The following is a 14,218-nucleotide window of genomic DNA, read 5'->3' as shown; positions in this document are numbered from 1 at the left end:
GTTGATCTGGGTAGCCAAGTGACCCTGTTATCTGTTACGTGCATGATTGGGTGAGTGACTTTGGGAATGCAATGTGTAATACTTAGGAGACTGCCCATGTTTTCAGGTTTCTATGTGAAGGATGTGAATGGAGGATATGTGTGATTTCTTAAGTATGAGGCACACACCACATGTCCACCCTGACCTGCAATTCTCAGATTGTTGTTCATGGCCCAACTGTGCTTGCCATGTTTCGTCATCGAAGACCATCAGGGATGTGGCTATGGTGTTACTCTCACACTGGATGATATTCATGTGATGTATGTCTGGATGAGCTGATTGCGTATGTGCTGGCCCCTCACGGGTGGGCTGAGAACCAAAAGTGGGCCTGAAAATATGTTTCAAAGCGGCCCCATATTACACTGTGCAAGGAAGCCCAACCACTATAATGTGGGTTTATGGGGCTTCTCACAAGAACGTATGAAAAACAAATGTGTCTAAGCAGTGAATTTTAAAGTATATTTGCCAGAATATAGGGATTAAAAAATAGTTAAATGTACAAAAAACGGACATGTAACATGTGTTAAGAGTTTGGAATAACATACTGAACGCTTCTTATTTACTTCAAACGAATGTGGTGGATGTGGTGGAATGTGGTGGATGATCAGAGATGACTGGGAGCGAGGGTTAGAGGAGCTGCAAAAGGCACATGGTGCAGAAAACCACCTGGACATCTCCACGGTTACCGTAGGAAGGTCCGCCCGAGGTGCCACTCCGCTAGATGTAAAATGGCTCCCCTAATAGACTGGAAATTACCCAGGATGGTATGGCGTTCAAGTCAACAGGGCCGTGACCCTGTAGCTCCCCAGATGTTTTAAACTACGACTTCAACACTTACTCACCGTTGACTTGAGCTGATAGGCCGCAACATCTGGACATCCCAAGGACATCCCAAGGTTGCAGACCGCTGCTGCAGGGACCATCCAGCCAAGGTTGACAAAACAATGCACAAGAACACACTTTCTCCACTACTCCCTGCGAAGACCCCCCAAGTCCCCTGGCTCATATTCACAAATGTCTGGCTCAGCAGCAGATTGCACCAATGTGTGCCCGCTAATCAACATGCCCTGCTCCTGTACAGGCCCTCATTGAGAAGACCAGCCTCCTCATGACACACCTTAAAAGGGCCCTTCTGCCCTTTTCACTTGCACTTCAAACTACTTTACCCAAGCTATTGCTTACACGTTTTGTGTACAACCCATTTGTGTAGAACAGTGCTAAGTGGTCTCAGCAGACCACCGTGTTTTGTAACCATTATTTTATTTATATGTTTATTTATGTTGTAATTGGGTACTGGCATAATTTCCAGGTGTGTGGTTGAGTGTTTTTTGCACAGCACGCTCGTGATCCAGGATGTACCATGTGGTGACAATATGGCCAGATAATGTCCACATCTTGCCCAAATTTCGGAATCTGCCAGCGTAAATGATTTTAATAAACGTGGGCCGCTATCCACATTTGCGTGAATCCTATTTGCAGATGCGCACATTGTGATTCGGCCCTTCAAAGTTAATGCAACAGAACATTGGTACGTAGCCTGCACGCAAACAGAAAACAAGCATTGGCAATGCCAATAGTTTTGGCGTATACTGTTGTTCTTTGCATTATGCATCTATAGGCACCAGGGTGCAAAGAGGACAGTAACAAGTTTGAAAGGAGGATGTGATAAGGGGCTGCAGGTGTGCAAGAGAATGAGATGGTGAACAGAGCAAAGGAGGAAGCCATTGATAGAGGGGGTGCCCTCGATTAAGAGTAAGAGGAAATATTAGCGAGAAATGGTGAGGGTGGATAACAAATAAAGCAAGAGTGTGAGAGGAAGGATGAGAAGGGATAGGGAGAGAGGGTAAGGTGTGTGGTACAATTAAGGGTGTGTGGGGCTAGAGAGAAGGGGGTAGCATGCGTGGTGGTGGTAGAGAGAAAGGACTTCCCGAAAAAAAACTCCCAGCCACACCCACATGGCTGTGCATTCCCTATATATGAATATGTGCTGTTTTTAAAAATTGTAAGTTAATAAAACGAGCTTTTGTTTATATTGCAATGATTTTATAATCTTGGGGCATTCTAGCGTTTTGTCTGGGCACAATATTGTCTAAAAATGCCCTGGGTGCATGGGTACTTTCCATCTTTGGTACAAAGAGCCGGCTCTGTTAACTCGGGTACAGTGGGGCTGCCTACCCTGGCACCCCTTATAGGATAAGTGCTGTTTTAGCTCACTTCCGGTAAAGGAGATTTATGTTGCAGCTATTGTAGGACACAGGCTGTGTGTCAGCTCTGGTAAACCGTGGTGCCCTGTCAACACTGAAGGATAGGCTTCCGACAGCGCTAGTATTGGTGCTTTTCGCATCAGTGGTACAGGAAGTGATCCAATAAATAAGCATGTTCCTCCCTTTAAAACACTGCACTTAAAAATGGTGCGGGCGGCAGTGTGCTAAATCAAAAGATTTACCACCCGGTGCTATACATTTATAACTCTTTGTGCGTACACGGGCTCCCAAAACCTGCAATTATACAATCCTATCTGGCCCAGATGCCCTGAAACACGCCCGCTTTGCAATCCTCAGTTGGGGCAGAGCGCGGCAATGCAGTAGGCAAGAAGTGCCAGAAGTGCCAGGTATTGGTTGAAATGCCAGGGAGCGAGGATAGACCCCTGGGGAACACCACAGGTAGAGATAGAGATGGAGGAGAGGAAGGACCCAAGTTGAACCTGGGAGGGTCGATCAGAGAGGAAAGAAGTCAGCCACGCCAGGGCCTGACCGGTGATACCCAGGTTATGGCGGAGACGGTTGAGCAGGATGGCATGGTTGACCATGTCGTAGGCAGAAGAGAGATCAAGTAAGATGAGGACACAGGGGGTGTTGGAATCAAGGTTGGAGAAAAGGTCTTCACGGATGTTCAGGAGAGCAGTTTCTGTGCTTCTGGCTGCTCTGAACCCAGACTGATGTTCATGGAGACAACAAACAGATTCAATGTGAAGATTGAGCTTGGAGATGGCCAGATTTTCCAAGAGTTTGCCCAGGAAAGGAGTCATGGAGATTGGGCGATAGTTAGCAGGGCAGGACGGGTCGGCTGAGGGTTTCTTAAGAAGAGGATGCACAAGGGAGTGCTTCAGGGGTGAAGGGAAGATTACAGTGGCAAAGGAGTGGTTGCAGAAGTCGGCCAGAGCAGGAGCCAGGGAGTCAATGTGGTCTTTGATGGTTTTGGAGGAACAGGGATGAACCTGTTTTGATGAGACTTTCATAGATCGGACTTGTCTAGAAACCTCATCTGGGGAGAACAGGGGAAAGGCAGAGAAGGAGGGAGGAGAGGTGGCCGAAGAAGGGCCAGAGGAAGAGCAGGGAGTAGAGGGAGGAAGGGGAGAGGAGGAGAGAGAGAACAGGATGTCCTGAGTTTTAGAGATGAAGTGAGAAGCCAGTCCCGTGCAGAGGGCCTGAGAAGGGACAGGAGAGGTAGAGACTGCGGCAGGATTGGCCAGTTCCCTGCAGATTTTAAAGAGATTAGCCGAGTTGTTAGATGCCGTGGAGACGTGGGCTTGGATGTGAGCTCTCTTCTTGGTGAGGACAGAGAGCCGGTATTGCCTTTGGGCCAGGCGGCAGGCCAGTTTGTCAGAGGATGTACATGAAGAGCACCATTTCCTCTCAGCCACCCTGCACTTGCATTTAAGGGTGACGAGGTCAGAGTCGTACCAGGAGTTGTACTTGGCTTTAGGTTTCAAGCGGATCCTCATGGCAGGGGCAAGAACATCAAGAGTATCAGCTTTAGCAGAGTGGAGAATGGAAAGGGCTGTGTCAGGGTCTGAGTCAGCCAAAGGTGGTGGGGGATGTGAGAAAGCGGCTGCGAAAGCCTCAACTGACACGCGCTTCATGGGTCGGATGTCCAAGAAGGTGGGTGGTAGTGAAGGAGTTGGATTGGCCTGAGGAGTAGAAAGGGTGAGCTGGGAGGAGAGGAGAAAGGGGTCGCTCCAGGAGAGAGGAGTAGTGAGAGGGATAGAAAGGCGGAAGGTCTGAGGAGATCAGAGCATCCAGAGTGTGCCCTGCAGAGTGAGTCGGGCCAGAGGGGAGAATAGAGAGTGAGAGAGAGTCGCAAAGGTCGCGAAAGAGTCCGGAGGAAGGACCAGAAGCATCCAGGTGGATGTTGAAGTCTACAAGAAGCAGGAGTTGAGTGGTCGAGACCAGGAGGGAAGAGGAAGAGGAGAGGTCCGCCCACTCAGAGAGGAAGGAGGAGATCTGACCAGGTGGCCAATAGATAGTAGCCACAGTAAGGGAATGGCTAGGAGAGAGAGCTTGCAGATGAGACATTCAAAAGAGGAGTAGGCCTGCGTAGGAATGACAGAGGCAGGAATCCACCCAGGGAAGATCAGGGCTACACCCCTCTGCAACGGTTAGACCTGGGTGCGGAGAGGATCTTGTAGCCATCAGGGAGGAGAGTGTCAAAGCTTGAGTCAGAGCTGGCCGTGAACCAAGTCTCTGTGAGACCGAGGACATCGAGGTCAAGTTCCTCCAGAAGGTGGCAGATGTCGGAGGAGTGCTTCACAGCTGAGCGAGAGTTAAGAGTGGCAATATGGAGATGGTTGCCATCCTTGAAAGAATTCCGGGGAGGGGTACAAATCAGAGGTATGACCTACGGAGGTGTAGAAGAAACCCGAGGGGGGTCAGAAAGGGAAGGAGGAGAGGGCAAGGTAGCCAAGGAGGCGGCAGCAGGGGGAGGCAAGGAAGCCGTGGAGGGGGGATAGGGGACAACAGGAGAAGAAAGGAAATTGATGAGGTGCGGGAAGAGGAGAAGGTTGGCATGAGGGTCTTGGACCAAGATGGTACCATTCAAATAAACATTAATGATGATTGTAGTAAAGCAATGTCCATACTTGGGTTAGGTTTCTTATAAGTAAGTTTACTTCCAGTTCTTCAGTTACATTTCACAGGACATAAAGACATAAGATAGATCACCGGCACCCATCACCCAGGGAGGGAGGGACCAACTGACCCATAAACAGAACACACAGCACAGCTTTCTCTCACTCATACATCAACATTCCACTTGGTACTTGCATGACATCACAGTATTAAGTGGCTAGCTCAGCTGGCTCAGGCAGTGCCTGAAGAGTGTGACATAACACAGACCTTGGAGGAGAGGAAGGAGGCCAGGAGGGCCTCCCACCGGGTGCCACCATTAATGGGAGAGGAGGAGAGAAGAGGAGAGGTCCGCCCACTCAGAGAGGAAGGAGGAGATCTGACCAGGTGGCTACCACCACAGGGTCCGTGCTGCACCAGGAAGCAGAGCGTCGGGTCGAAAACAGATTACTCAGTGCAGAATGTCTGTCAGAAATTCAACTGACAACAAGCATTGGTCTATACAAATCAAAAAACGGGCATATAGTTAAGTGCACTCATTTTGCTCCTACTTTGTAGCGCGCAGAGCTACCCGGCAGATGTGAGCGAGAGGGTCAAGGCCCAAATGTTGCTTCGGCCATTTCATCACCAACGCTGCCACACTGCTCCCGAACTCCCCTTTCTCTTATTTTTACACTTACAGTACCAATGTTTTAGCGATAAGGTGGCTTATGCCAAAACCAAAAAGCACTGCTGAGAGCATTGGAAGAAATCAAATACCATGGAGGTACGGGAAACAGCTGGTGCAGCACTCAATGAATCCCAGCTTGACAAACATTGGTGTAGGGAAGCGTTCAGCAGAGCGTTCACGACTTATACATAGCTCTCAACCATTTGTCTCGCAAAGGCGGTGAAATGACCCGATTTTGTTTTTGGCAGGTGAGACGCCCATTGAAATGAATGGGCGTGCAGGAGGCTTGGCGGGTGAGGAAGCCCTTTGCAAGGCGGGTGACACCCGCCAAAAGTGGGTGAGTTGAGAGCTATGCTTATATATATATATATATATATATATATACACACACACACACACACACTCCCTTTTCTTCCCCGTCGTGAGAGGGGGAATACTACGTTAATTGAAAAGCCACAAACCAGTGATTGTGTTAATAATATTTTATCCAGAATATTGTCTGCGCCTTTAAATTATAAGATAGCAGTCTTTTTAATGCCAGAGCCTGCAGTAAAATCCATTATCGGTTCCTTGTTTGAATTCCGTTCACATCAGCTTCTCATAAACCATAAAGAGGTTCAATCTGTTCCAGAACAGTAATCACAACCCATTAAACTCCCTTCCCTGTAGTCTCTGTTCCCACTTACATGTGATACTGCAATTCTACGCTGGGCGGGGGAGGGGAAGTCACTACAAAGAACTGCGCGCGGCACATTAACTCCTCACCACTCGCCGCGGAAGACAGCTGCCGCAGTGCATGCTGGGCTGGGGAGGGAATGAACGCCAGGCAGCGGCCTGAAAAGGTGCTGAGGCGGCAGGCACCGTCTGTCGACCCCCTCCCTGCCTTGCAATTGGCTGTAATAGTGCCATCATATAAACCAATTTGGAAAAGAGAGGCTCCAGACACGGGCAACGTACTATGCATTAATACTTGGTTAAGGAACAGTCTTCATTTTTAGGATAGTAGTAATTGTACTGCAAGGAGTACATGTGCTAAAAATCGGACTGCGTTTCCATTTAAGAAAGACGCGGGTCATTTAGAGTTCGGTACTAAGGGCAAGTAGCATTACCGTTAGGAAAGAAAGGGTCTGTATCACCCGATTTAGGACCTGATTCGTGCAAAGTGAGTTTGTGCAGGTGTAAAGTGACTTTGCACTGCCAACAAACACCCTGACTCATGGTGCAGTGCAATACACTTTGCATTGCTCCATGAATCAGTGCGTTTGCACCAGTGAAAAGTCACGTTGCACAGCGCAAAATATTCCATTAACCAACCCCTTAGAGTTCTGTGTTGATCTGGCAGAGTGCAAAGTAAGACCAAAGCAAACGTCACCAGTCGCATGGTCATGTAAACTATTTTGGACAGGGCTGTTTTGTTTTTGGCTGGTAGTATATTGGAGCAGTTGCAGAGGTTAAAGTTCATTGAATAACGCTTCCTGTACTTCAATGCACCATTTTTTTCTTACTCCATACATCTGTTTCATGGATACCTAGCAACACTGTGTAAGGGTGTATGGCTTTGCCACTAAGCGTCTCATTGCCATTCAATATAGTCCAGTCAACTGGGGTCTACATGCCTGCACATACATGCTCTGTCCACGAGAGGGCACTGGAGGACAAGAAGGTACAATCTCATCTGAGAAAGGAGCAGCTGAAGGAACTGTGGGTAATAGCCTCCCCACCAATGATCCCATCAAAATCCCTCGCCCACTATTTATTATTGATTGTAATAATTCGTTGTGCAATGTAAACAGCTGTTCACTTTTTCAGTACACCCTAATTATGTTTCTGGACATGTCTGGCCAGGATTTTTATTTGAATTCTGGGACATGAAACCTGCATTAAAAATGAGGGAATCAGATGTATTGCATCCAGTCAAAACATTGTGAAATATGACAAATCTCTTCAGGCTCCAAAAATAATCAATTATTTACAGAATGGAAGCAGGTATGTTGGTGTGTACAATTCACGGTTGTAAGGTGATGGGAGGTCTTTTCTAATGGCTCCTTTACGGCAACACAACCAATCCGTTGATTGTATTCGTTTCTTTACACACACCGCCAGTCTTCAAGTGCTGCTTGCCAGTTGTTTGTCCAGATGCTGCTCTTTGGCCCACCCAACCTAGAATCCATCAAGGCTCCTTTGCGCTTGTGCTGCATTACAAATACACAGCAGCAATGAGTGCCCTGGAGGATGTTGATCCATGCCTTTGAAGTGAACCACTAAAGCATTACTTTGCATTATAGAACGTCTGCTTCAATGCTCTTTAACGACATGCAAAATACGCCTCTATTACAGTGAAGGCCCATATGTAAAAGATATTGGCAGGGTCTCTGTAGTCTAGGAGAATACCCTAAAAAGGTGAGGGCCGGCCTAGTTTCTCCCTCTACCGGGATGAAAATCTAGGAGAAAGAACACCTGTGGTAGACACATGTGCTTATTGTGACTCTAACTAATCTCCTATAATCATGATTCTTGCTCAGTCGCACTCCATTCAAAACATGTTCATCCTTCAGGAACATTTCTGTGCTCAATGTTTTCATGTACAAAAACACATGTTTTTATTGTATACAAAATCTTTAATAGAACTCAATAGCACCAAATTACAGTCTCAAGTCCACTCTCAGTGGACTATTTTTCACGGGTTAGTGAAAGTGACTAGCAGAAACTAAAAACAAGAACATTACACTCATGACTAACAATACCTCTAACAACTTTTGGCCTAAATGCCTTTCCTCTGGCCATGTACAATATTCACAGTCAACCTCAATGTTTTCTTATGGCCAAATGACATCAGCAAGCACATGATGATCTATACTAACTGTCAAATGTCATGTGTTCCCTCTCAGACCTGCATTTATTTCCTATAATGCACTGTGTATTACACAAACAGAACAGTGTTGATAGATGTGTGTTTCGGCCTCTTATGGGGAGGTTCTATCTTCACCACCCCTCAATTTGACTAGGCCTTCATCAGGATGAACAGCACGTGACTCCCCATGATGAAACTGAAATGTTTGGCAGAGTGACGACGAGTGACAGTCTGTGCAGTCTGTGTGGTTTGTGCATCCTGCAGTATTCCTGTTTTCCTCATCTATGACCATCTGAAGGGAACGCCATTTGGCTGCAGTTCGATCAACACATTATGAACATTCCAACATAGAATAAGAAAGTCGGTGAAGCCCGCTCAGGAGTAAAGGGCGCGACTGTTTCTGCTGTTCGGCTGGGACCCTGCTCATTGCTGCACTTCGTTTTTGAATCCCTTGAACTTACCATCTTATCCAGGAAGAAGCCGCTCCGACTCGCGTGAGACTGTCAGCAGGAGCTGACAGCAGTTTGAAGCGAGCGGCTTATCAGTTCGACTTCAACTTCCCACGTGACATCCGTCACGTGACCACTTCAGCCACACCTCCAGGAAGTCCTTCTCCATAAATGCAGAACAGCGCGACCCTTGCGGCGTGAAGCCCGCTCAGGAGTAAAGGGTGCGACTGTTTCTGCTGTTTCCGGCTGGTCCCGGCGTTTCGCGGGTAAGTCCTTGAAATACATAACCAATAACTTGTTCGCTGTTCATCTGCACAAAACTAAATAAGGAGAGTGGTCTGGCAAACCGCCCTTGTATCCATCTTTAAACTAAAGCCAGATAAACCAAAAACTAAAATTAACCACTAACTACCATGAAAAAACTAGTGACGGCTAATCAGAGCGTCAAGGATAGCGGGCCGCTCCCAGGAGTCCCCCCATCAAACACCATCGAAGAATCGGGACGTATATTACGAAGCGGCCTCCTGACAACAAAAAACTCATCTGAAATGACCATCACACACCCCATATCAACATTGTCACCCCTAATACCTCCTCTCCGATCCCCCCACAGATACAATTTACCTACTTGTGCCGTCGCACGCCCATTGGAAGCTTGCCTTCTGGGGAGCTAGACGGGAGCACATCCGGCTGCAGCGGCGCCTCGCCGGCGGCTGCCGAATGGGGGGGCAGGTGGAGAGAGCACAAAACTGGGATTGGGGGAGGCAACGAGGGGTGAGGGGGAGACAATGCAAGCGGAGGGGATCGCGCAGACCCCCGGCTTGAGCTTGTCTGTGGACCCAGAAGAGGCACGACGAGACAAGACGGTGGAGGTGAAAGAGGAAATACCTACCGAGTTCGCCAGAGCTCGACAGATAACGAATTCTGCATCTGCCACCACAAAGAATCACGAGACAGAGGCCGGCGAAAAATACAGCTGGACGACTGAAGACTCGGCACAGAAAAAATACAATACCACGAATACAGTGAATGCATTACAACAAATCTTTTTTACAGAAGAAGGCTCAACAAACCCATTAGACCACACCTCTTCAAAAAATCAAAAAGAGAACAACATATGTCCACTTAGTCTCAAACGACTGATTCAAACAGAGATACATCCAGTGACAGCCAGGGCAGATCTATCAATCCCCGAATTGAATTCAATTGATGTGAGAGAAAATTAATCACTGAATGGAACCATATCTTACTTGACAGATCAGGATGGACAACAAATAGACGATATCAACATTCTGAGAGAACATAACTGGGTCCAACTACAAACATACTCAGCTAAGGACCCAAACAGCAAGAACTTGTCCCAAAAAGATTTGAACTCCTCATGTGTCGATCAAAATGACAATACGGAAAAAGAAAATACTCAGGAATTAAAAATCAAAGAACCTGAAAGCAATCGAAACTCAAAAAAAACTAGAAGTCAGTATCCCTGACTCGACCTTTTCATCAACTCCAATCCCCAAACTGCCGTTGAAACTACATAAAAAAAACAAGGCAAAGCGATGCCTCAGACTAATAACCCGATCGGAAGATTTTTTGAGAAGGTAGGGAAAACTCCCATTACAAAATGATTTGAACTTTCTGACATGGAAATACTTGAGGGAATTCCTCCATCCCCTCAAAGAATCCCATTCAAACAACTATCAGCAACGCACCCCCTTGAAATAGGAGCTTTGACACCCCGATTACTATGGCACTTTGGCCAAAATGAGACCCCTCAAGGTAAACTGGAAAAACCAAAACTCGACACTGAAAGTTGTACGAGTTCAAAGAAATCGACTCAAAATAAGGAATAAATAAGCATTTTGGAAAACAAAGTGTCACTTAAAGAAAATGAAAACAACCAGAAACCGAGACAAAACCCAAAAATCCAATGCTTGAACAATAAGGAGGAAGTTACATTGACAGAAGAGCTTTCAAAAGAGAAAACTATATTCGGCCAAAAAAATGTGATAGAAGAAACGAGAAAACCAAACCCAGAAACAACAATAATTGAGGCAAAAAAGAGCCATGAAATCATACAGAAACCTAATATCATCCGTGCAAGAAACCAAGAAGAAATACAACTGGCAGAGGCTTTATTAAATTACAAAAACATGATTAGGCGTAGAGAATTGAACACAGACTTGAAATCTACTTGCCAGCAAAGAAAGGACGACACCTTGGTGGATGCTTTGCCACCACTTTTTTCGACTCCAAACAAAACTAAACTGGGACAAGAAACCATAAAAACCAAAGAAAAAAATTCACCTGGAAAAAAAACGGATTTACAACTTGTGATGTCAGCAGTGACAGTTGGCTTAGCACCATTCGGAAAATGATATGAAACCGTTAACGACACATTGAAGGACCATACCTCAATATTAGCATCTGTAAATTCGAAGCTGACTCACTTGGAAGGATACATTTTGGCCCTTGAATCATGGAAGGCAAATATAAGAAACCAAGGAACACAAACGGATACAACAGAACCAGAAAAAACCTACCCAGACCGAGGAAAGAACGATGTGTTTCAATTTAAGAAAAAATCAATGGATACTAGCACTCAAACTATTCAGGCGAAAATACATGAGCCCAGCAACGAAAAAGCACCATTAGAAGCACTAGAAAAACACATCGAGAGATTAGCACCAAAGTGCAACACAGATAAACCTAAGGGGGACACACGAGAAACAACCAGTACAAAAAAACACATGAACCCAAGAGACAAGCTGAGCGAAACTGAGACATCGATAAAAAGCAAAACGAAAGACGATCACTCAAAAATACCACAAGAATCGGAAAATCTCAACATACAACAGGTTCAGAAGAAAGTGGAAAAAACAACTAAAACAAATGAACTAATGACAAAATGGATAACTGTCACAGACAAAAAAACAACTAAGAAAGAGAACAGCAACATCCAGAGGAATCAAAAAAGAGAATCTAATCCGGAGCTAGATGAGAGTATGATTGACATATCTAACATCAGCACTTATTCTATTGAAAACTCAGAGTCTGAAATACCTCGACCAACGGCAAATAAAAGAAAGGTATCATTTGCGGAAAACGAACCCCCAACACAAAACCGTAAGGCAAATCAATATAAAATACAAATGAAAAGTTCAGAACAAAAAAAAGAAAATTTGGAGGATTTAAAACACAAAAAAGATCGGATCACCCCAGAAAGAAAAACGTTGTTCCGACTATCAAATATAAAGCTAAACAAACATGATCATAGACAAGGAGCCAACGAGGAAGCTCATCCAAAGAACATCAAAAGAAAATCTGAAAATGAGAGACAAGAAGAAAAACCAAAAAGAAGTGATAGACGACATCAACAAACTTACTTGACCCCCATAGGACAAAAGGGAAAGGCAAGCGAGACAAGATCACAGAGAAGTTCGGTCACCGAGACATACGACAGCAGAAGAAGAGACAAACCTTCAGAAAGGAGAAATTGGTCTAACCAAAGACCTTTGGACCAGTCCTCACAGCAAAACCGAACCAGAAATTCGGCGATATTTACTCACAAGAGTAACTCGACACGAACACTAAAACTTGAAAGAAGAACCAGCTCGGAAGAAAAAATCATTTTGAACAGACGAGCCATGATGAAACTCCTGGACAAACTCACAAATGGGGACCAAATCAGAAGCACAGACATAAATATAGTAGCATTTGCGCATAAAGGACGGACAGACAGCATTTTCTTACACATCACGTCCCAATCAGTAAAAAAACTCATGCTTCAGTTGAAAAAAGAACTTCTGAACAGGGGTTACCTCCTGCGAGAAACAACATTAGAAGAGAGAGGACATAAGAGCCAAAAAACGAACAGAACGAAACAGAGTCACAGCTACGAGGACAAAACAACCGAAAACGGTGATTGGATAAAGAACACCCCGAACAGAAAGTATGATCTGAAAGAAAAAAGAAAATACCCTCCAACCATGGAGAAATATGAACATACGAAAGAAGCAGAGAGAGAAGCAACCCGCAAACTTAAAGGTTCAAACTCGACACAAACTACAAGGGGAAAAAGGAAAAGAAAAATTAAGAGAAGATCACCACATTAAAAGACACTGGAACGACGACGATGAGGACACAGAAAAATCAAAACCAGAAAAATAATTGGCCCTATCAGGATGCAGGAGTCTACAGGAAAAGAAAAAAACTCTGTGAGAGAAACAACCTCGACCCAGACCGACAAGATCTAGCGGAAAAAAGCTCAAAAAGATGGGCATGGCTCCCCCAAGCGTTAACACGCTACACTGGAAATTAGCAGTCAAAGGTTTCCCCTTCAGATGAAGAATGGGAACAAGCAAAGATGTCAAATGCTCTATACAACAAAGAGCAAACAATCACTATCGGATCATGGAATACCAGAGGCCTTATTCATCTTACAGAACCTGGCGAGATAAACCCAGGTGGATTTGACCTATTAAGTCTACAAGAAACTTGGCTGCTGCGGCCGCCTAGCATGGACGGCTATGAGGTCCAACTGTCTCCAGCCCACAAAGGTGAAAAAGGTCGCCCAACATCGGGCCTTCTAGCGGCCGTCCGTACGGGCAGATCTCTCCGAATAGCCCATAACCTGGTATCAGACACACTAATCCAGGCGATTGTCCTGAAATGGGCAAAAGAAGAAGACGTAACAAGAAAAAAGAACAAAGATCTTATCCTGTTGTTGAACATCTATTGGAACCCGGCCATAATTCACACTTCCGTCTTCCTAAACGAGATAGAAAAAATATTAACGTTGGCTATAACAACCTTCGACGTGGACCACATTTTAATATGTGGAGACTTGAACTCTACTTGCCCAACGGTAGATGATGTAAAAACCACTCTAGGAAACAAAATAAACTCCTGCTCAAAATCAACAGCAAGAGGCCTTGCGTGGGCGGAGTTGATGGAATCCCGTGATCTGTACAATCTTAACTCCCTAGAAACAACCAGACCTAGGATCCCAACCTGGAAGGGGGAAGGAAATGCAAGCACCATCGATTACATCTTCGCATCCAGGGACCTATATCAACAAATCAAAAGTTTTGAGATAGTGGTATCGACCCGGAGCGACCATAACTTACTCAAAGCGACATGGCATGCCAACATACGCCCGCAACTTAAAATGTCGACTGAGATGGCAACAAACGCCCAAGGAAATCGACTAAAACTTACAAAGGATGCCATTGCCTCGATCACAGTGATCTACAAGCAAGAAAAGCTAAGAGTAAACAAGAACAACACATTGAAAAATTTGGATTACTGTCCACTGCTTACACCATATCTATGTCCCAGGCACGTGAGAAAAACAGGAAAAATC

At 45.5% G+C, this 14,218-nt stretch overlaps 1 protein-coding gene across 1 annotated transcript; it reads left to right on the top strand.

Annotated features, from left to right (window-relative positions):
- Window positions 1–11,441: 11,441 nt before the first annotated feature.
- LOC138510755 (SRRM2 protein homolog rsr-2-like) lies at window positions 11,442–12,968 on the top strand. Its single transcript, XM_069626494.1, has one exon. It carries the CDS (start codon window positions 11,442–11,444, stop codon window positions 12,966–12,968), a length of 1,527 nt encoding a protein of 508 aa, XP_069482595.1.
- The last annotated feature ends 1,250 nt before the right edge of the window (window positions 12,969–14,218 follow it).

The sequence above is a fragment of the Ambystoma mexicanum genome, chromosome 6p, assembly GCF_040938575.1.
Source record: "Ambystoma mexicanum isolate Mex_15411 chromosome 6p, UKY_AmexF1_1, whole genome shotgun sequence".
In the NCBI taxonomy this organism is placed as follows: Eukaryota; Metazoa; Chordata; class Amphibia; order Caudata; family Ambystomatidae; genus Ambystoma; species Ambystoma mexicanum.
This window is presented reverse-complemented; position numbering and strand designations above follow the sequence as displayed.